Genomic DNA, 23,351 nt, shown 5'->3' with positions numbered 1-23,351 from the left:
AGTTTGTTACAGGGATATATACGGTTGGAGTAAGTTTGTTACAGGGATATATACGGTTGGAGTAAGTTTGTTACAGGGAAATATACAGTTGGAGTAAGTTTGTTACAGGGATATATACGGTTGGAGTAAGTTTGTTACAGGGATATATACGGTTGGAGTAAGTTTGTTACAGGGATTTATACAGTTGGAGTAAGTTTGTTACATGGATATATACAGTTGGAGTAAGTTTGTTTCAGGGATATATACAGTTGGAGTAAGTTTGTTTCAGGGATATATACAGTTGGAGTAAATTTGTTACAGGGATATATACGGTTGGAGTAAGTTTGTTACAGGGATATATACAGTTGGAGTAAGTTTGATACAGGGATATATACAGTTGGAGTAAGTTTGTTACAGGGATATATACGGTTGGAGTAAGTTTGTTACAGGGATATAAACAGTTGGAGTAAGTTTTTTACAGGGATATATACGGTTGGAGTAAGTTTGTTACAGGGATATATTCGGTTGGAGTAAGTTTGTTACAGGGATATATACAGTTGGAGTAAGTTTGTTACAGGGATATATACGGTTGGAGTAAGTTTGTTACAGGGATATATACAGTTGGAGTAAGTTTGTTACAGGGATATATACGGTTGGAGTAAGTTTGTTACAAGGATATATACGGTTGGAGTAAGTTTGTTACAGGGATATATACGGTTGGAGTAAGTTTGTTACAGGGATATATACGGTTGGAGTAAGTTTGTTACAGGGATATATACAGTTGGAGTAAGTTTGTTACAGGGATATATACAGTTGGAGTAAGTTTGTTACAGGGATATATACGGTTGGAGTAAGTTTGTTACAGGGATATATACGGTTGGAGTAAGTGTTTCAGGGCCCTAGTGAAGCAATTTCGATTGACATGATAACAGAAAGACGTGATGCAGCGCATTGCATAAAATTTCTAACAGGCAAATTGAATTACAAAATGAGATATGATTCTACATTGCATAAAAATAAAAATAAAGTTCTAACAGTGGTTAATAATGAGGTTTACACTTGGCCTTAGTATAAATACCTGAAGCAGTATAAAGTCACAAGGCATTACATCTTGTATTAAGTATATTACATGTCCAATATGAGTATTTATGTTAGGTAGAGGCTGATTGTGATTTTAGGGAAAGAGACAAGGTGCAGGTACAGTTCCAGTTGGAAGATAGAAATTCTTTTAAGGGGGTTTTGAAAGTGTCAGGATTTTTTGTAGTTCTAGTAGTCAAAGGTAGGGCATTGCAGGCCTTGCCTACAGAGCAAGAGAATAGAAGCTGTCCAGCAGGTCCAGCAGATGGGACTGGTCTGTAAACCAGCAAAAGGTGCTGATTCTCGGATCTGAGAGCCCTATTTGGTTGTTAGAAACTGAAAATCTGGCTAAGGGTAGGGCAGTCTGATGGTTAAAAGATTATTTTGTGGGCTGTATTCAACTCTAGGTAGGAGTTCAAGCCAGTTGAGAGTGACGAGTGGTACAATGGTGGCTAAAATGTTTGGTGTTAGACGCAAATTTAGCGACTTGTAACAACTTTCAAGTTTAGCTTTTAGGGATGATGAGAGATTAGTGAAGAAGCATTGCACCATAGAGGAGGGAAGTTAGTAGGTAAGTGGAAACAAGGACTTGTTTAGTGGAGGGGCTAAGGAGGTTTTTGTGCCTATAGAGGATTCCTAGCTTTTAGTAGGTCTTGCTGATGCTGTGCTGTCATATATATACATATATGTCGAAATTCAGGTGTTCATCTATAACACTCCTAGCAGCTTTGTCTGAGTAACGACCACAATGACTGTGTTACTTTGTCAGAATATAATGAACTGGGCTTTGTTAAGGGAGATGAACTTCTTAGGTATGAAGAGCATGAGGTTGGTTTTGGTAAGGTTGAGGGAAAGGTGATTGTTGTACATCTATGTCTCAGTGGGTCTATATTATAACATTGAAGTCTCAAAACTTCGAATGTTATAATATTGAACCCAGTAGAGTGAACGCTTGAAATAGCAAAGCTGCAGAACACTGAATATTTTCCTAGGGAAAGTATTCAGTGGGCCGTTTCTGCAGCTTCGCTATTTCCTCAACTGTGGAGTGAAGGTTACGGACCGGGTTAAGCTAAGTGTGCGAATGAAGGTGAGTGTGCGATTGGGCGTGGGTTAGGTGAGTTAGGGTTAGGGCACGGGTCAGGTTAATGTGCGATTGTGTGGACTTGAGGGTTAGGGTGGGGCAGGTGAGTTAGGGTTAGGGAATGGGTAAGGTAAGTGTGCGATAGTTAGGGACCTTAGGGTTAGGGTTGGGTTAAGGTAAGTGGATAGCTAGTGGTGTATGTCTGGTTTAGTGTAGGGTTTTGTGAAGTGTATGCGTGTGGATTTTGGTGTGCTTGAATTGTGCGTATGTTTATCGGAACAGCAATTTTTTTCCCTGGGAAAAAATTTGCTATTTTGACTGTTCGGTTTTCTGGTGTTTCGATTGAATTGCTTCGATATTATAATATTCGAAGTTTTTAGACTTCGATGTTATAATATAGACCCATCTCTGTAGTGGTGAAGGCTGGCTGCTTTAGTTGTTGTAGTCTGATTATGGAATTAGAGGTGCATATAATTGTAGAGTCATCACCACATTGAATAAGTGAGCCTTGACCTAGAAAGGAGTAGAAGCTATTAATAAAAATGCTGAATAGCAAGAGTCCTAGTATAGAACCTTGGGGAACTCCAGTGGGGGTATTCAGATATAGGGAGAAGAAAATGCAAATTAACCAGCAAACTAATCACAAGAAGCCAAAAAAACAGCTATCCTATTACTAGAAATATTGGAAAACACTTATAGAAATCTTAAGGAACAATCGGTCTATAGACAAGGGACTACAACATTACTACTACTCTAAACAAATAAGGAAAAATAAAAGAAAATAAATATTAGCAAAACTTTTATTCATATTAAATTGGGAAAAATATAGGAAGTGCAAATGTACTGAACATCAGAGGTGACATCTTTGTATATAGTGTACATAGTTATTACAAGATACAACTAAAGATAGGTAGGCTGTAATATTTTGACGAAACTGTTATAAATGACAGATTCTATTAAGATTTAAATAATTTCTGTGTAGATTTTTTGTCTTACAATTTAATGTGAACAGTTAAAATATTAGCAAACTTTGCATATTATGAAACAAACAATGATGGTATAGGTCCTGTCTATGTTATTATGTTTCATTGCAAATTGATATTTCCATGCATCTTGTCCTTATATAGTTCTGTTTTATTACTTTTTTGTGTATTTCAAAAAAGAGGAAAATGCAATAAAAATTATATTTGAGAAAAAAGAGATATGGGGAGAAGGAATCTTGCCATTTGACAGCCTGTTGTTTGTCAGTTCCATAACTACAGAACCAGTTAAGAGAGGGGAGAGAATTGCCAATTTTAGAGTTGGTTTAGAAGAAGGGAGTGCTAGACAGTATCAAAAGCTTTTAAAAGGTCTAAGAATAGAGAGGAGACAATTTTGCCTGAGTCACGGGCTCTGTTGATTGTGTCCATGAAGGACTTGAGGGCAGTTGTGGTACTGTGGCTTGGTCTAAAGCCATGCTGTGTGGGAGACAGAATTTGGTTGTGAAGTAGAAAGTGTAGAATTTGAGTGTGAATACACTTTCCTGAGATCTTAGACATTAGAGAGAGAATGGTAATAGGTTGGAAGTTTGAGATATCAGAATTACTTCCTCCTTTATGAAAAGGAAGAATATAGTTATTTTTTTTCAGATTTCCGGGACATAACATTCTTGGACAGATCTGTTTAGAAGGATGGCTATAGGGTAGGCATTAGATTCAGCTGCTACTTTAAGAATTGTCTCGGTAGGTTGTCAGGAGCACTGGTGCATGGTTTGAGCTTAAGCAGTAGTCTTTTTACTGTTGCAGTTGGGATGTGCGTAAATATGAATGCAGGTGCAAAGTTGGTAGAGTGGGAGGATATACTCAAAGTAGTGTGATTGGCACTTTAGAAGGAGTAGTAGGGTTCATGGGATTATGAGAGTGTTGAAGGAAACAGTGCTATAGCAAGCATTAATGCAGTGAGAATTAAAGAGGGTTGCTATTTCTAGAGGAGTTTTGTCAGGATGAGGGCATGGGTTACCCTTTGTAGCTGGATTTAGTAATAATGTAGCATAATTCCAGAATTCCTTTAGATTTCACTTGTATTCATTCTGAAATTTCATATAGTGATTTTTTCTTATCTTTGCTGACTAGTCTTTTTATCTGGTTTCGAAGTTGTTTGAATTTCTGCAGGTTAGGAGGGCTTTTGTTAGCTAACCGTTGTTTCCAGCTTTTGTCTTTGGATTTCATCATTCCTTTAGTAGCTTTAGTCAGCCATGGGGCATAATTCACTTTGATTAATTTTAGTCAAAGAGCAGCGAGGCTGTTTAGTATATTAAGAAATGATGAACTGAAGTGCTTGACTGCCTCATCTAGAGGGAGGGGTTTTAACCTGCTCCAGTTAATGTGCTTTAGAGTATCAATGAAGCTGACAGGGTTGAAGTTACTTATGTTCCTTATTAGTTTGTACTAATGTGGCTTTTGAAATGAGGGGGAGGTGCGGAGAGCAAAGGCAGGGAGGTGGTTGTTTAGAGAGTTTGGGAGTCTACTGGTTGAAGAGATTCTATGAGGTTCATTGACTAGAATTCAGTCTAAGATGGAACCACAGCTGTTGTTCTTACTGAGTGTGGTTGAGGAAGTGATGACCTGAGTGATGTTTAAAGAGGGAGTGTTTGGGTAAAGATCTAGCCAATTAATATTTATGTCACCAAGGATAATGGTTTCATTATTGATATTGTTGGACATCCATGTGAGAATTTCCTTCAATGAGGGACTGTTGTTACCTGGGGGTATGCACAGTACTACAATACATATTTTTTACAGCTGTTCATGGTGAGGAAAGAAATAAGAACTTTGGCAGAGGCAAACTGTGGTACTATATTATAGGACGAGGGAAATTGTAGTGCAACACTGGGGAATGTCAGATCTTAAGGTAGCAAAGCTGGGTGGGAGAAGCGCAGAGTCTTTAATAAATGGCTTTAGCAAAGGTTGAGTAGCTGCAGTCATGTCTGGCTGAGTATCGGTCATCCATGTATGAAAGGGTAGGGTATTATTATTGAGGCTTTGCAAGTTTAGTGTGACCATATATATGGACTTGTGGGAGTTGCTGATGCTGGGTGGAGTAGGGTTCAAGACTGAAGGGGCCATGGTTTGGGGTGGCGTCTGCACATAAAGGTAAGGTAGTTAGTCAAGTAGTAATTCTGAATGTGGAAGTTCCTAATTGCTTTGTAAAGTAGATTTGATGTTTTGTGGTATAAAGATGTGGCTATAGTCTAGTGGGAGTATTTTATTCTGTGTAGTAGCTAGGGTTTTATTTGGCAGAAGCTAGGAGATAATGTCTGAGTAACTTGCTGACAGGTTAGCTAGGTTAGTTAATGGAGATGTGATTTTTGAGGATTTGGAGGGTAGTGGAGTGGGATTGAGAGTTGTTAGGTATTGTAAGGAGAGGATGGGTGTAAGGAGGTGAGAGAAAGGAGATGTGAGGATACCACATGAATACATGGTAGAAGGGAAATAATAGTAGATGTAAGAAGGTAGTGTGATAGATGGAATAGGTGAGGGTGGAGAGAGGAAAGGTATAGATACATGCTAACAGATATACTATCAAGGTAGTAGGATGGTATAACGATGACCTAACAGGCATAATATAGGATGGTATAACGATGACCTAACAGGCATAATATAGGATGGTATAACGATGACCTAACAGGCATAATATAGGATGGTATAACGATGACCTAACAGGCATAATATAGGATGGTATAACGATGACCTAACAGGCATAATATAGGATGGTATAACGATAGACGCTGGTAGAAGGAAACAGGGAAGAGACTTGAACTGGATGAGGTTAATGTAAAGCTCAAGGTAAGTTTGAAGAATAGCTTTATAGTAAGAAGTTGTTTGAAATGATTTGAGGTAGTTTATTGTATAATATTTGTAGAGTGCAATGGTGAGGGTTCTTCACAAAAGAATGAAAAAGGGAGGGCAAGGAGAAGTTGGTTGAGCTAGTTAGGATAGTACAGAGGATTGGCAGAGGAAGAGGTGTATTATTGGTTAAGGTTATTTGTTGAGACTGGATTATTTAGAATAAGTGTAAGTGTGTTGGGGCAGGTGGGATTTCAGGGTAGGGTAGGGGAGCAGAGAGATCTCGAGCAGAGCAAGGATGAATGGAGTGGGATGGACCTGAGCACTGTCATTTTGGTAAAAAAAAAAACCACAATCAATAAGCCTTATGAGATTTCATGGGATTGTTTTATAATGCTACTATTTCGAAGATTATCTTTTTTAGGTGATGCCTTTCTTTTGGGGGGCGGTAGTAGAATAGGGAGTAGGGAGAGATCTCTCTTCCATTTAAAACTTATCCTTTTAGAATTAAAGATGTAAAGTTGTAGTCACTTTACTATTTCTTACAGAGAAAAAAATTGCTTTATTATTCTCCAAAATTGTGAGGAACAGCCTTGTTACTGAGATGCTCATATGTGATTTTATTTGATGATTGCACCTGCATATGAAATAACCTCCTAGTAGCAAGACTATTATGAAGATGGTTAAGATAAAAAAATCCAAACAAAACCTAAGCAAAGCAGTTGCTAATTGAGCGTTTATTCCATACATCATACCATATCTGGTACCTCAGCATTTCACCTTCAAATGATGAAACAACCATGTAAGCCCATTTTTCTATACCTGGTGTCACCTGCTGATTTAATTAAACACACTTGTTGCTATTAAAATATTCAGCATACAATATACTTTAAATATGCTGCAGTTTTCCTAAATTTACTATCTTTGATAAATATTAATACATTAAAAGGATGGGCAATGGACAAGATTGAGCAAGAAACCATTGCTAGGAAAAATAAGCTTTTTTGTGATATGGGAGACTTTTGTTTGGGTTTGGTATATGCTTGGCAATGTAAACTGAGAAGGGGAAGAGCCAGGTTCAAGCAAGTTGTTGGCATACCTCTGCTTTAAGAGAGTCATCAATTTCTTCATTTGAGACATCATCTAAAAAAGTATGTCATTTGACAATATACAAACTGATGACTCTGGTGAACATTTGCAGTGACCAGAACAGCATATGAATGTGGATTTTTCTCAAGGAATTGCAAGAGGCAAGGAAGTCGAGGCAGGGGCAACAACAATAAGTTGAAGCCACTGCACGATGGACTGGTTCTAGTCAGAATGTGTTTTTGGACTTTAACAATGTGGACATTGATTATGGTAGGTTTTGTTAATTCTCATAATCAGGTTTTGCAGGTAATTAATTTATCTGATTTGCACATTTCTGGTGATGTAAATGTTTTAAGTAAAGGCACTAAATTTGTACCCACCATGTTTCCCACTCTTGCTGATGTCTTGTTGGATGCTAAAACATTTTGTAGAAAATTGCATCTCAGAGTATTTTTGAGTAATGATGATGTGAGGGAAGTACCAGCTTTGCATGATATAGTGCAGGATGTTCCTTTGTTGGATTTGTCTAGCCATGAAAATCAGTTTCTTTTCAGTGAAGAGGAAGTAAGTAAAGAGGATGCATTCTTTCACACTAGGTATTGTAAATTACCAGTTCCCTATCAGTTTCTTTTCAGTGAAGAGGAAGTTGGTAAAGAGGATGCATTTTTTCGCACTAGGTATTGTAAATTACCAGTTCCCTATCAGTTTCTTTTCAGTGAAGAGGAAGTTGGTAAAGAGGATGCATTTTTTCGCACTAGGTATTGTAAATTACCAGTTCCCTATCAGTTTATTTTCAGCGAAGAGGAAGTTGGTAAAGAGGATGCATTTTTTCGCACTAGGTATTGTAAATTACCAGTTCCCTATCAGTTTCTTTTCAGCGAAGAGGAAGTTGGTAAAGAGGATGTATTCTTTCGCACTAGGTATTGTAAATTACCAGTTCCCTATCAGTTTATTTTCAGTGAAGAAGTTGGTAAAGAGGATGCATTCTTTCACACCAGGTATTGTAAATTACCAGTTCCCTATCAGTTTATTTTCAGCGAAGAGGAAGTTGGTAAAGAGGATGCATTCTTTCGCACTAGGTATTGTAAATTACCAGTTCCCTATCAGTTTCTTTTCAGTGAAGAGGAAGTTGGTAAAGAGGATGCATTCTTTTGCACTAGGTATTGTAAATTACCAGTTCCCTATCAGTTTCTTTACAGTGAAGAGGAAGTTGGTAAACAGGATGTATTCTTTCGCACTAGGTATTGTAAATTACCAGTTCCCTATCAGTTTCTTTTCAGCAAAGAGGAAGTTGGTAAAGAGGATGTATTCTTTCGCACTAGGTATTGTAAATTGCCAGTTCCCTATCAGTTTCTTTTCAGCGAAGAGGAAGTTGGTAAAGAGGATGCATTCTTTCAAACTAGGTATTGTAAATTACCAGTTCCCTATCAGTTTATTTTCAGCGAAGAGGAAGTTGGTAAAGAGGATGCATTCTTCAAGACTAGGTATTGTAAATTACCAGTTCCCTATCAGTTTCTTTTCAGTGAAGAGGAAGTTGGTAAAGAGGATGCATTCTTTCGCACTAGGTATTGTAAATTACCAGTTCCCTATCAGTTTCTTTACAGTGAAGAGGAAGTTGGTAAACAGGATGTATTCTTTCGCACTAGGTATTGTAAATTACCAGTTCCCTATCAGTTTCTTTTCAGCAAAGAGGAAGTTGGTAAAGAGGATGTATTCTTTCGCACTAGGTATTGTAAATTGCCAGTTCCCTATCAGTTTCTTTTCAGCGAAGAGGAAGTTGGTAAAGAGGATGCATTCTTTCACACTAGGTATTGTAAATTACCAGTTCCCTATCAGTTTCTTTTCAGCGAAGAGGAAGTTGGTAAAGAGGATGTATTCTTTCGCACTAGGTATTGTAAATTACCAGTTCCCTATCAGTTTCTTTTCAGTGAAGAGGAAGTTGGTAAAGAGGATGCATTCTTTCACACTAGGTATTGTAAATTACCAGTTCCCTATCAGTTTCTTTACAGTGAAGAGGAAGTTGGTAAAGAGGATGCATTCTTTCGCACTAGGTATTGTAAATTACCAGTTCCCTATCAGTTTCTTTACAGTGAAGAGGAAGTTGGTAAACAGGATGTATTCTTTCGCACTAGGTATTGTAAATTACCAGTTCCCTATCAGTTTCTTTTCAGCAAAGAGGAAGTTGGTAAAGAGGATGTATTCTTTCGCACTAGGTATTGTAAATTGCCAGTTCCCTATCAGTTTCTTTTCAGCGAAGAGGAAGTTGGTAAAGAGGATGCATTCTTTCACACTAGGTATTGTAAATTACCAGTTCCCTATCAGTTTCTTTTCAGCGAAGAGGAAGTTGGTAAAGAGGATGTATTCTTTCGCACTAGGTATTGTAAATTACCAGTTCCCTATCAGTTTCTTTTCAGTGAAGAGGAAGTTGGTAAAGAGGATGCATTCTTTCACACTAGGTATTGTAAATTACCAGTTCCCTATCAGTTTCTTTACAGTGAAGAGGAAGTTGGTAAAGAGGATGCATTCTTTCACACTAGGTATTGTAAATTACCAGTTCCCTATCAGTTTCTTTACAGTGAAGAGGAAGTTGGTAAACAGGATGTATTCTTTCGCACTAGGTATTGTAAATTACCAGTTCCCTATCAGTTTCTTTACAGTGAAGAGGAAGTTGGTAAAGAGGATGCATTCTTTCACACTAGGTATTGTAAATTGCCAGTTCCCTATCAGTTTCTTTACAGTGAAGAGGAAGTTGGTAAAGAGGATGTATTCTTTTGCACTAGGTATTGTAAATTACCAGTTCAATATGTTTTCTGCACTGAAACTGTCAAAAACTGTTTGAACAACTATTATTGAAAAATGTTGAATTTGAATTTTTGAAGTTTAGTAGGACATATAAAAAATACAATCTGACAAAGAGGGAGTGGGAGGCATTAAAGTATTTATGAAGGAGTACTAAGAATTATGTTTTCAAATAATCTGATAAAGGGGGTAACTGGATAGTCATGCCAGGATGCAAATATATGCAAATAGGGTCAAAGGGGGTTACTAGGCACATGGCCCTGGGGCCCTTACATGTCTAGCCAAGAGTTTATCCACAAAAAAAATCCTCAGTCAGCACCTGTCACCCCTGTCACTGAGGGACACAGGTGGAACCCCTGGGATAAATTTGTGGTTTCCCATCCACTTTTCAAGGTTGCACTTGAAGAGGGTCAGCGAGATACTCTGTTTGACATGTATGGGAAGTCTATTCCAGAGACAGGGAGACTCTGGGAATCAAACCTGTCTTTTCAGCAGATTTTGTTGATGTTGTATATTAGATTCCGGTCTTTCAAGCAGGTAATGCACAAGGTAATGCCTTACAGATATGGAGCATCTCTAGTAGTGTAGGGACTAAGATTGCCTTGTAGGCAAGACACAGATCACCTCTGAGCAATCTGTATGATACCGAGTAGAGTGATAGTGATTTGAGCCTGTCCACATAGGACAGGCGTTGGAGGCCATGGATTCTGTTTGTGAGGTATTTCTGTGGCCTTTCCAGTTGATGCAGATGTTTGGAGCAATACATACCAAATGGAGTGTTATACTCAATTATTGGTCTAATGAGGGAGAAGTATAGAGAGCTACTAACCTCCTTTTTTCTGGATGCAACCCCTTTAGTTATGAGATGAACCAAGTAAAAGGCTTTTCTAACCACTGCCACTACATGATGGTCCAATCTGAGATTATCAACCTGAGTACCCAGGTCTCTCACCACAGGCTGTGTGCTTAGAGGGTTACCATTGATGTGGTAATCAGTATGGGCTGTGTTTTTGCAAAATGGTATGATGATAAATTTTTTTTTGCGTTTGGCTTGAGTCCATGACTTTTGTACCAGTCACTAGTTGTTGTGAGACCCTCTTGCAGTATGTTAACATAATTTGGGTATTCAATGACTGCACTCAACTTATAGTTCCCTCAAACTTGATCAGCCACAGCCCTTTTGTCTTTGCCTGGACCTCTGAGAAGTAGATGCCAAACAGTAGGGGTCCCAAGACAGATCCCTGGGGAACTCCACTAGTGACAGGTCTACTATCAGAGGTGGAGGCACCTATTTTGACTTTGAATGTCCTGTCAGTGAGCCAGCTGGCCAACCCCCTGATGAGAGGGATTTACGTCAAGTTGTGTTAGCTTCTCGATGATGCCCGAGTGAAGGATTGTGTCAAAGGCCTTTGCCAAGTCAAGGTAAGCTGTATGTACTGACTTTCCCTCATCCACGGCCTTGGTGACAGTCTCAAAAAAGTCAACCAGGTTCAACAGAAAATATCTGCCCTTGACAAATCCGTACTGGGTGGGCAATAGTTTGAAGATTGGCTATATACTTGTTTATGAGATCCATAATAATACGCTCCATGGGTTTACAGATCGGCCTTGTCAAGCTAGTGGGGCAATAGTTTCCAGGGTTAGTAGTGACACAACCTTTGTGCAAGGGGATGGCAATGGTAGCTTTTCCCTCTGCTGGAATGAAGCCTGTATTTAAGCTGTGATTGAATAGGCTGCTCAATGGTGAAGCCAGTTCTTGCTGGAGGTAGTGCAGAGTACAGCCTGGGATACTATCAGGTCCCATGGAAGCTGTTATTTGCCTTAGATAGGGCCTTTAACACTTGATTTACAGAGATGTGAGGTGCAGGACAAGTATCTGAAATGTCAAAAGGGTCTTTGGGGGGACAGGGGGTTGAAGTTCATGCTGAGCCTATCTGCTAGCAGGTTGGCTAAGTCAACAGGATTGGTGTAAGTGATACTGTTAAGTACTAATTTGGAACAAACCTGGGCTTTGCCATGGAGGTTCATGATGTAAGTGAAGAAGGCTTTGTGGTTTTCCTTTGTTTTGGAGGCTAGTTTTGATTCATCATTGGCTTTGGAAGTTTTCACTAGTGATCTAATTTACTTGTTGAGGCTAAGGAGGGAGTTTTTCCAATTTGAAATATGTTCCTTTTTACCCTTGGACAACAATTTCTTATTTTTGCTGTAATGCCTGTTGATAGAGAATGTCCATCATACAGGTTTGTGTTTCCTTGATAAGCAGGTTTTAGTTCTGTTGGTTCTGCTGTTGTACAGGTGCTTGTATACTGCACTGGCATACTGTTCAGCATTTTGTCTGCATCCTCTGAGGGGGGCGGTGGTGTGAAACTGCTGATACCCTCCATTAGGACATTGTAGTCAGCTTTTCATAAGTTTTTTAGCTTGATTGCAGCTTGGGGTGGGTGGGATAGAAACCTCGAATGAGACAGTCCGATAATCTGATCTCACCAGGGAGAAACATACTATGGGAGTGGTACAGCGGTTGCCCATGTTAGTGAGAACTAAGTCTAGAATGTTATCTCCCTTTGTGGGGGATGAGATGAGCTGGTCTAGTGCATTAGAACTGATGAAGTCAAGGAATTGTTGAGTGAGTTGATTAGTGCAGGGATAGTTTACCCACTCTATGGTGGGGTAGTTGAAGTCACCAAGGATCAGGGAGTTAGGGGTACCTTGATGGATTCAAGTAGATCCAGGTAAGAGGAGTGGGTGTCCTGAGTCATGGAGGGAGGTCTATAGCTGGCAATAACTTGGATGGGTGTCTTGCTGTCAGTTGCACCTGGAGTAGTTCCAGTGCGTCATGCTGGCAAACTAGTCTGGAGGTTTGCCTGTCCTTAATGAAGATACAGACTGCACCACCCTTAGTCTTCCTAACCTCATTTTGGGGTTGGAATGTGTGGAAAGAGGTATAGCTTGGTAAGGCAGGGGTGCTCTCTGTCTTCCCAACCTCATTTTGGGGTTGGAATATGTGGAAAGAGGTATAGCTTGGTAAGGCAGGGGGTGCTCTCTGCAGCCCTGAAGAAAGTTTCTGTAACCGTGTAGACATTGGCATTTTCCGGTGCAATGGTTGAAAGATTGCTTTCAGTGAAGGAAGATTATGTCAAGTTACCAAAAACTCCAATTGTTGAATTTAATGCTGAATTATTGGAACCTCTTGAGAGGGGAGAGTGACTTGATTATTTCACTGCAAAGGATGTAAGGAAGAACACACAGAGGCACGTGATTCAGTTAGAACTATTGAGTGGCAAGAAGGTCTTTATTGGACCACTGTTAATGTAAATGCCCTATATACAAACATCAAGATAGACTGGAGTTAGACGCTGTTTGGCACATGATGGGGAGGGACCACAGACTGTGTTTGTTATGAGACTAGTGGAATTCTGTTTAACCCACAATTATTTTTTATTTGAAAATGAGGTTTTCTTATAAAGGAAGGCAATGGCCATGGGGGCCCCATATGCTCCATCTTATGCTATTATTTATATGGGGAAGTTTGAAAAAAAGATTAATCTGTAACACATAATTTTTCATGAATAATGTTGTATTATCTAGACAGTACATAGATGATTGTTTTTTTATTTGCAAGGACCCCACAAATAAATTGTTTCTTTTTGTGGAGGAGTTGAATAGGAATCCCCATGGTTTAAAATTTTCTTTTGAGAAAAATAATATGGGAATTCAGTTTCTTGATATTCAGTTTTATGTGGATGAGCTTAATGTCATTCAGTTTAAGCCCTACAGCAAACCCACATCTGCCAGCAATTTTTTTGCAGGGTTCCAATATGCATTCTCCTCAGCTCATTCAGGCTTTACCTTTTGGTGAATGCAAATGTGTTTTGCTGATCACTTCTAAAGAGAGATTCAAAGGTGTATATTTACAGGAATTGGTGTATAGGTTATCCAATAGAGGTTATAATGAGGAAATTTCAAGCATGATGGCAAAGAAAGCTTGTGGTAAAAGTGTGCATTGTAAAAGAAAAGCCTCTGATGGCTGTTTTTTCTTGAATGAGGTTGGGAATCATAAACAGCATAATAATAAGGATATTTATTTCATTAGTAAATATTCTTCCTTTTCTGAAACTATAAGGTTAGTTTTAGAATCCTGGCACTTAGTTTATTTGGATGAGTAGGTTGGCCATTTATTTCCCAAGAGGGTTACATTTTCTTATGGAAGGTATTTAAATCTCAAAGAGCTGCTTCGTTTGAAACATACATCATGGTTTTTATAACAAGCACGAACCTATGGGAACATTCCCTTGTGGGCACTGCAAGATTTGTAATAAAGTAAAAAAAAAGTGTCAGATACTTTCATAAATGGCAGGAATTTTGTTTCCAAGGGATGTTTCAGTTGCAGCTCTTGTGGGGTGTTGTACATTTTCGGCTGTAGATGTAGCAGTGTGAAGTGGGACACAGGGCAGATGAAGAGAACGTTGAAAGTAAGAGTCTTAGAGCATTAGGGGGACACACGTAACCAGAAGATGAGCAGCCCTGTTGCTGAGCATTTCCACTCTATACATTGTGGGTCTGATGAACTCTCATATTGTGTGTGTTGAGCCAACCTTTTATGTGGAAAGGAGGTAATTTTGTTTTAAAGTTATTGGATCTAGAAATCAGGATGATCTTGAATTTTATTACACTCCATCAAAAGTTTAAATCTCGAAGTTAATTTGAGTATAAGGTAGTTGGTATTCAATATAATTATAAAAGGAATATATTCATTTATGTAGTTTTAGCAATGTATACTGTTAATTTATTAATATTTATCAAAGATAGTACATTTTGGGAAAATGCAGTATATTTAAATATGTTGTATGATGAATATTTAAATGGCAACAAGTGTGTTTAGTTAAATCAACAGGGGGCACCAGGTATAAAATAATGGGCTTACATAGTTGTTTTCATATTTTGAAGGTGAAATGCTAAGGTACCAGATGTGGTATGATGCATGGAATAAACACTCAATTCGCAACTGCATAACTTAAGTTTTCTTTTTTTTTAATAGTTTTTGGTTGGCTGTTAGTATAAAAAAATCCAGTCAATGTCCTCTGAATGGAGTGACATGGATATCAAAGGGCATCACTAAACCATGTTTCTGAACAGTATTGTGATGCCCGTACCCTGGCCCAGTAATCAAGGAGCCTCAATTCTCACCACAAACACCAGAGAGGGCGTCTCATATATGAAGAAAGGATAATACATACACAGTAAAGTACAATTTCCCTTAAGAGCACACAGAGATCACAGTCAGTCTGGGGTTGGTTTCTCCTTTTCTCTCCAGGTTCCCAATAAGACTCCCCACTGGCACAGCTATAGGGTCCAGATCTCACCCTCTCTGTCCAACCAGTGCTTCGTGTCCCTGCCCAAGTAGCTGACACACACACACACACACACACACACACACACACACACACACACACACACACACACACACACACACACACACACACACTTTGAGATAAGAGTTTATACAACCACACAGACACTCCTGGGAAAGGCTGGCACAGGTTCTCCAGCTGTGCCCCTATTACCGAAACTATATGGTAGTACCGCCTGCCACCACCCAGCTATTATTTCTCACCAATCAAAGGCCCTTAAAAGGGGTGTCCAGTTATTACTGTGCAATATTATTATCCAATTGGTAGTATAACTAAACAGTCAAGGCTTATTAGTAATCACTATAAATATGCAATGTACTCTAGAGTTTAAATTATCTCTACACAAAACAGCCACAGTTGAAAGGTTTTACAATATTTAATAATAAATAAAGACACAACACAATACTTCTTACTACAGAATGCTAGTCAAGAGTTCAGAGATCACAGGGAAATACTTAAAATAATTCAGTAGTACTGTTCTGACATCACAGAAAAACACTTAGTCTAATCTTGCTAGTTTCTAGCTATTTCTAAAAGAAAATACAAGTCTAAGATAAACTTACATAAGAAAACAGGCAGAGTGCTGATGATTTAGATGGTCAAGACAAAATGTTTCTTATTTTCTGGTTCTCTGCTTAAATTGAAAATGCAGTTCTGATTCACATTACATCATTCTTCACACTTTCTGTGGTTCCCAGGCTAACAGAAACTGCATTTACATTCTTAACATCTCCTTTTGTTATCTTGCAGCTGGTCAGGAAGCAGCGAAATAAAAATCCATTTGCATGTTTAAATCTAGCAATTTAACTATTGGTTAAAACAATAGAAAGAATTTCTTCATCTAGACCCTTCGGTACCACTGTCTACATCAAAGGGTCACCACATGCTTTACTTTGGTTAGTAGAGTGCACTGTCACATTTTTTTTACCGGTTCCACATGTAACACTATTTCTTTACATTTGAGACAACAACCCTGTAGCTTACATTCATATCATATTTACAAATGACAGAATTATCTGCAAATTTCTATCTGGCTAGGCTGGCAGCCTTCATCTATCTTTACCCACTCTTCACAAATATGATGAGACCAACTCATAAAGAATTTCAGTTCACTGAGAAGGATGGCAATTCTGAAACACTATAACTGATAACAATAAAGTATAAAACCAATTAATCTTTCAGTTAATGAGCAACTTCAGAGAGTTTCCATACTGCGTGCACTGCAAAGAGCACTTTTGGATAACATGAAAGACTGAAACACGTAAAAATCTACTGCCAATCATTAGCGGACCGGAGTTCCACTATGGTGACTCCTAACTTGGAAAAGCCGAAAGACACAACAACAACAGGTTCTGATCCTTATTTGGGCAGTGCAGTGGTTCAGCAGTAGCATTGTTGCCTCATAGCAAGAGGTTCTCCAATTCAATTCTTTGCTGGAGTGCCTCCTGTGCAGAGTCTGCATGTTCTCGCTGCATTTGTGTGGGTTTTCTCTGGGTACTCCAGTTTCCTCTCGTGCTACAAAGACATGCATCTGGAGTGTTTCTCCTGCAGCCTCTGCTAAAATTTGGCTGTTCCAAGTCAGACTTTCCCAGTAAGCAAATGTTAAATAAATAAATAAAATATTTAAAATATCTAATGTGTGTGTGTGTGTGTGTGTATATATATATATATATATATATATATATATATATATATATATATATATATAGGTAGATACATACTTTACACATTGTAAACAGTTTATTTTGCTGATGGCATGAACATTAGTATTATTTTGCTGACATATCAGATTTTCAACAGTTTGTTTTGTCATCAGGTGGTTACACAGGTGAGTGTTTTGGTGTTAGGGGTGGGAATGCGTGTGCAAGTGTTTGTGGGTTGGGGTAAAGCTAGGGTTAATAAGTGGATAACATTTAGGTGTGTTTGTGGTTTAGGAGTAAAGTTAAGGTTAACTAGATGGATAAAGTTTAGGTGTGTTTGTTGGTTAGAGTTAAAGTTAAGGTTAACTAGATGGGTAAAGTTTAGGTGTGTTTGTTGGTTAGAGTTAAAGTTAAGGTTAACTAGATGGGTAAAGTTTAGGTGTGTTTGTTGGTTAGAGTTAAAGTTAAGGTTAACTAGATGGGTAAAGTTTAGGTGTGTTTGTTGGTTAGAGTTAGGGCTAACTAAGGAGGTAGATGTATTGTTCTGCATGTGTGTGTTTGTGTATGGTGTGTGTCCAAGCTGTCTTGTGAGGTGGTTGTGTTACAAGTAAGGTTTGTCTAATATAATGGATAGGGTTGGAGTTAAGTTCAAGGGCTCTGTTAGGGTTAGCACATATTAGTAAGGTGGACAGGGGGTGCTTTGTATTACATAAAATCACATCTCACATGAACAATGAGAAACTCGTGATAACTACATCTAATGTGGGCTGAAAATGTTAAATTCATCCTAATGGAAAATGAATGTAGTCTGACCTGTAGAAAGTTACAGGGTGTTCCAGCTCACTGGACCAGAGATAGCCTTCCTGTTGATATTCCAGCAATTCAGGTTTGATTAGTAGTCCCAGTGACAGAGGATTGGTTTGAGGAAGTGGGGAAATTATCATCAGTTCATAACTAGCTTACATTTTCTATTGAAGAGACTCAGGAGATTATCCTAATGTTTTCTGTAATGCTAACAAAACTGACTAATAGCTAACAATACATAACAGTGAGGATTTGTGGAAGCTCTCGGTCACTCATAAAAACCTCAATGTCTGGTATTTTAAGATCTGAGATGCACAAAGAATGGGCAAAACACATCCCAAATCCTTATCATTGCAGTTACACATACTGCCTGCTTTTGTCAGAAAGTTGGGGATTAGCTTGCAATGTGGAAATTAGGTAACTAGGTTAATGACCAGAGAGAGACAGCCCAGTTCATCAACGTATTTTAAATGGCACAGCATTTTACGCAAACGAAGATGCTTTTCAGTTATCTACATGATTTTAAGCTATGTGATGGAAGTGCAGCTCATGAATAGGTTTACGTCCCATAAAAAGACAATAAACACCAGTGCTGTACTGGAACCCCCCCCCCCCCCCAGCTGCAGCAGACTTCTATATACAATGTTTCTGTAACCATGCATTATACAAAAATGTAATCCACAGTTCAGAATCTCTTAGTTCTTAACTTTGGCCCACATAAACATCTTCATTTAATTATACATGCATAAATAAATGCACACCTCTCCAAAATACATATTAAAATTGCATACAGTTTCTTTCTGGGATTAATGGTTTTCTAGGATAACTCACCATGTCAGTACCAGTTAACCATAAAGTTAACACTGTGTTACTGTCATTCATTTATGAAGTAATACCATGTTTGCTGCATGCCCAATATCCAGGAGACCACCTGAGGGGTGTTGCCCTGAGGCCATACCTGCAAGGTCCCAAAGCCCAGACATGCCAAGGGGTGGTGAAAGGGCTTGTCATCCTCTTCAGTAATTGATGCTATGACATAATAGTACAATTTCTAAAGGCATATCTCTATGTCTAGCTCAAGTCTGTACCAGAGATTGTATTTTCCCTAGCACACCAGTAAGCCCCCACCCCCCACATACAAAGACTCAAACAGGGTCTGCCTTATTATTCTTATCCTCCTCTGACAGCTCCTTTATTGCTCAGGTCAGTAACTAAACCAGTTCACCTGGGATGGAATCAATGCTTCATTCCTGTTTGCTGAGAACTGATTAAGGTTACCTTTTTAAGCAACTTACAAAACTACCAATGTGCATTCATCATGGCTACTACATGATGAGGGCTAATCCAGTGGCCATGTACCAGCTGATACTAGTGGCATGGCTAATCAGTATGACCTTCTCCCCCCATATGCTGCACTGCGGTATCAGACGTCCATTTACCCAGTGTGGAAACAGAACCCATAGCTTTCTGCACCAAAGGCAAGTGGGATATCTGCTGCACCACTAACAGGCATGCAACTACTCAGCACGAACAATATCGTTTTTTCATATTTTTGGATGCCTAATTTAGGTGGAATTGCGGTGACATTTATATATTTTGGTTGTGATATTTTGTATATCAGCTAAGGGAAATTTGATATTGAGTTATGGATGACATAACTAGCTATTATTCAATCCATTTTCCTGTTCATCTGCTTTAGATTTGTCTTTGTATTAATATTTGTCTCTGTTCCTGTTCGTATGCATAGCTGATGGTAACTTTATAGGCACAGCTGTCCGTCTGTCAAAAAGTCTTCAACTACAGATAGTGGGTGTGTGGGTGTGTGGGTGTGTGGGTGTGTGTGTATGTGTATCTGGTGTATCTGTGTGTATGTGTATCTGGTGTATGTGTATCTGGTGTATCTGTATGTGTAGACAACATTTAATAAAGTACACAACAAGCATTCAGGGAATGCATGTTTTTCAAGTTTTATGAGAACTGTTGAACATCAATTTCCTCTTCTTACCCAGGAAGTACCAAGGTCCAGCCAAGAATGGAAAGAAACAGTCCACAGTTTCAGTAATCTAAGACCAAGTACCAACTACTGTGTTACAGCCAGACTGGACAGACGTGGCTCTCATAGCCGGGAACATGTCATGCTCTGCTGCACAACCAGTTCTACTGGTAAGCAATAAAAAGTTTTAAAGTGTGTTGTATTTTCATTTGGGCTACATATCATTAAATAAATAATGTTACTGAGACCTGAATGACTAGAACTGTTCATTTAATGCATTAATCACACAGGGACATAAATGGTAATTACTACAGCACATCTTCTTATGTGCCTTGAAACAGCAAATCTGGTTAAATTATCGGTAACTGGATTTCATGCAAGGCCATGGATGATAGTGCAGATTCTCAGAAATGAAACTGTAATCATATGAAATAAGCAGAATGTTTATCATTCAGCTGCTATGTTAATCAGGCTCACTTCCATTGTGAGTATGAATATAAGTGACCTTCATTGATTCGCTGACAGAAGAAGCATCTTTGAATGCTTACGTTACTTTTACTACGCTTCCAAGTGCTTATCTAAAAGGAACTTAACGTCTGTGAGAGAGCATATATGATTTACTCACAACAGCTTAACGGAAACAATATTTTTTTTTTGTTTATTTTATAAATTCTTTGTTGCACTTTGGTTTCTGGTGCCTTCTGTCCTTCTCATCAACTGTTTCACATGAAGGTTGGTTCAAGTTTAAAAGTCAAGATGGTGGGGCTTTGTATGGCAGTGGCCTCTCTGGTCTCGTTATGCACTTTTTCTTTTTGTGATCTATCTCATGATATTTTTTTGAGCTTGTGAGTTCATTTTGTCTGTTGAGTGTGCAGATGTTGCGGCAGCAATTTTCATGGCGTCTGTTGGTGTCCTCATTGGAAATTATTGCCTGTCTGTTTGGACTGGTTTAAGTTGGGCCTGCAGTGGTGAACTGAGCTGATGTGGAGTGTGGGAAGTGGAATTCATAGGATTTAATGGGGCTGTATTTGCTTTCACCGGGTCTGTGTTAACTTTATTGGACTTTTGGATACGGCAGATGGTGTCAGAAAAATGGAACTGCTGATGGTGATGTTCTGGATGGTGGTTTGTGAGGGTTTGTGAGAAGTGTTTGAAGGAAATATTTGGGCTTGGATGTTGCTGGTGATGGTGTGGCCATTTGGGCCTGCAGGTAGTGCAGTTGTATGGTTTGTGGTATTGAGAAGATGGTCAGAAGAAAGGACTGAGACTTGTATGCTGTTGGTGATGCATGGGAGATGGAGGTTGTGTAGAGGATGATTGAAACATTCCATGAATCAAGCTCAGTTTTTAAAGCTTATGGGTCTTTGGTTGGCTCATTTTCAATATTGTTTTATATGTGTATTTTTGTTGCTTCGTGTTTATATGCTGCTGTGTTCTGTTTTTGTGCATGAGCTTGGAGGAACAAAATTTCATTAAGCTGTACTCTTGTGTATGGTTGAATGATAATAAAGTTACTTTTGACGACTTAAATACACCCACATCAGCTTTGTAAATCAAAACTAAACAATCCCAGACACTTCAATGTGCCAAAGAGTGCATGTTCAACATTGTTAAACTTCTCTCTAATGACTGAACCCACAAAGCACTTACCTTTATAGCAAATTGGATTCATATCCAGTGATTCGGTTTGCAATGTTTGCTTGACAAGATGAGAAGGTGGTTTAGCTTCATTCTAATTAGGCTAGTAAGCTGAGAATTAGGTTGGGCAATTGACCATTTTCAGTCATGGCATGGCCCAATATGAAATGATATGTAAGTGGACTGTTGGTATGATCGATAGGTGTTTTGTCAACAGAACAGCTGAGTGACAGTTGTGCAAGTTCCCTGTAACACCGTATGATCTCTTCTAGGTACTGTCAAACCTTTGAGTTGGAATATTTAGGGAGTATGTTGTTTGAGGTAAGGTTTTGCCCCACTGCAAAAATGTATTTTAGATGCAAGCTCAGAGATTATTTCTTGTAGCAGTCATTGTTTACTATTGATGTTTTCATTTGATAGATGCATGCTGAGAGATTATTTCTTGTAGCAGTCATTGTTTACTGTTGATGTTTTCATTTGATAGATGCATGCTGAGAGATTATTTCTTGTAGCAGTCATTGTTTACTGTTGATGTTTTCATTTGATAGATGCATGCTGAGAGATTATTTCTTGTAGCAGTCATTGTTTACTGTTGATGTTTTCATTTGATAGATGCATGCTGAGAGATTATTTCTTGTAGTAGTCATTGTTTACTGTTGATGTTTTCATTTGATAGATGCATGCTGAGAGATTATTTCTTGTAGCAGTCATTGTTTACTGTTGTTGTTTTCATTTGATAGATGCATGCTGAGAGATTATTTCTTGTAGCAGTCATTGTTTACTGTTGATGTTTTCATTTGATAGATGCATGGTGAGAGATTATTTCTTGTAGCAGTCGTTGTTTACTTTTGATGTTTTCATTTGATAGATGCATGCTGAGAGATTATTTCTTGTAGTAGTCATTGTTTACTGTTGATGTTTTCATTTGATAGATGCATGCTGAGAGATTATTTCTTGTAGCAGTCGTTGTTTACTATTGATGGTTTCATTTGTTAGATGCATGCTGAGAGATTATTTCTTGTAGCAGTCATTGTTTACTGTTGATGTTTTCATTTGATGCATGCTGAGAGATTATTTCTTGTAGCAGTCATTGTTTACTATAGATGTTTTCATTTGATAGAAGCATGCTGAGAGATTATTTCTTGTAGCAGTCGTTGTTTACTGTTGATGTTTTCATTTGATAGATGTATGCTCAGAGATTATTTCTTGCAGCAGTCATTGTTTACTATTGATGTTTTCATTTGATAGATGCATGCTGAGAGATTATTTCTTGTAGCAGTCGTTGTTTACTGTTGATGTTTTCATTTGATAGATGCATGCTGAGAGATTATTTCTTGTAGCAGTCATTGTTTACTATTGATGTTTTTCATTTGATAGATGCATGCTCAGAGATTATTTCTTGTAGCAGTCATTGTTTACTGTTGATGTTTTCATTTGATAGATGCATGCTCAGAGATTATTTCTTGTAGCAGTCATTGTTTACTATTGATGTTTTCATTTGATAGATGCATGCTGAGAGATTATTTCTTGTACTAGTCGTTATTTACTGTTGATGTTTTCATTTGATAGATGCATGCTCAGAGATTATTTCTTGTAGCGGTCGTTGTTTACTATAGATGTTTTCATTTGATAGATGCATGCTGAAAGATTATTTCTTGTAGTAGTCATTGTTTACTATTGATGTTTTCATTTGATAGATGCATGCTGAGAGATTATTTCTTGTAGCAGTCGTTGTTTATTGTTGATGTTTCCATTTGATAGATGCATGCTCAGAGATTATTTCTTGTAACAGTCGTTGTTTACTGTTGATGTTTTCCTTTGTTAGATGCATGCTGAGAGATTATTTCTTGTAGCAGTCGATGTTTACTATTGATGGTTTCATCTGATAGATGCATGCTGAGTGATTATTTCTTGTAGCAGTCATTGTTTACTGTTGATGTTTTCATTTGATAGATGCATGCTGAGAGATTATTTCTTGTAGCAGTCATTGTTTACTATTGATGTTTTCATTTGATA

At 38.3% G+C, this 23,351-nt stretch overlaps 1 protein-coding gene across 1 annotated transcript in view; it reads left to right on the top strand.

Annotated features, from left to right (window-relative positions):
• The window catches only part of LOC122790164 (interferon alpha/beta receptor 1-like), an 809,243-nt gene that overhangs the window by 606,770 nt on the left and 179,122 nt on the right, over window positions 1–23,351 (top strand). The window contains exon 6 of the mRNA XM_044057756.1: window positions 19,714–19,867. Within this exon, the coding sequence (XP_043913691.1) occupies window positions 19,714–19,867 (154 nt within the window). The remainder of the gene's footprint in view (window positions 1–19,713; window positions 19,868–23,351) is intronic.

Source organism: Protopterus annectens, chromosome 15.part0, assembly GCF_019279795.1.
Source record: "Protopterus annectens isolate FY-2018-M chromosome 15.part0, PAN1.0, whole genome shotgun sequence".
In the NCBI taxonomy this organism is placed as follows: domain Eukaryota; kingdom Metazoa; phylum Chordata; order Ceratodontiformes; family Protopteridae; genus Protopterus; species Protopterus annectens.
This window is presented reverse-complemented; position numbering and strand designations above follow the sequence as displayed.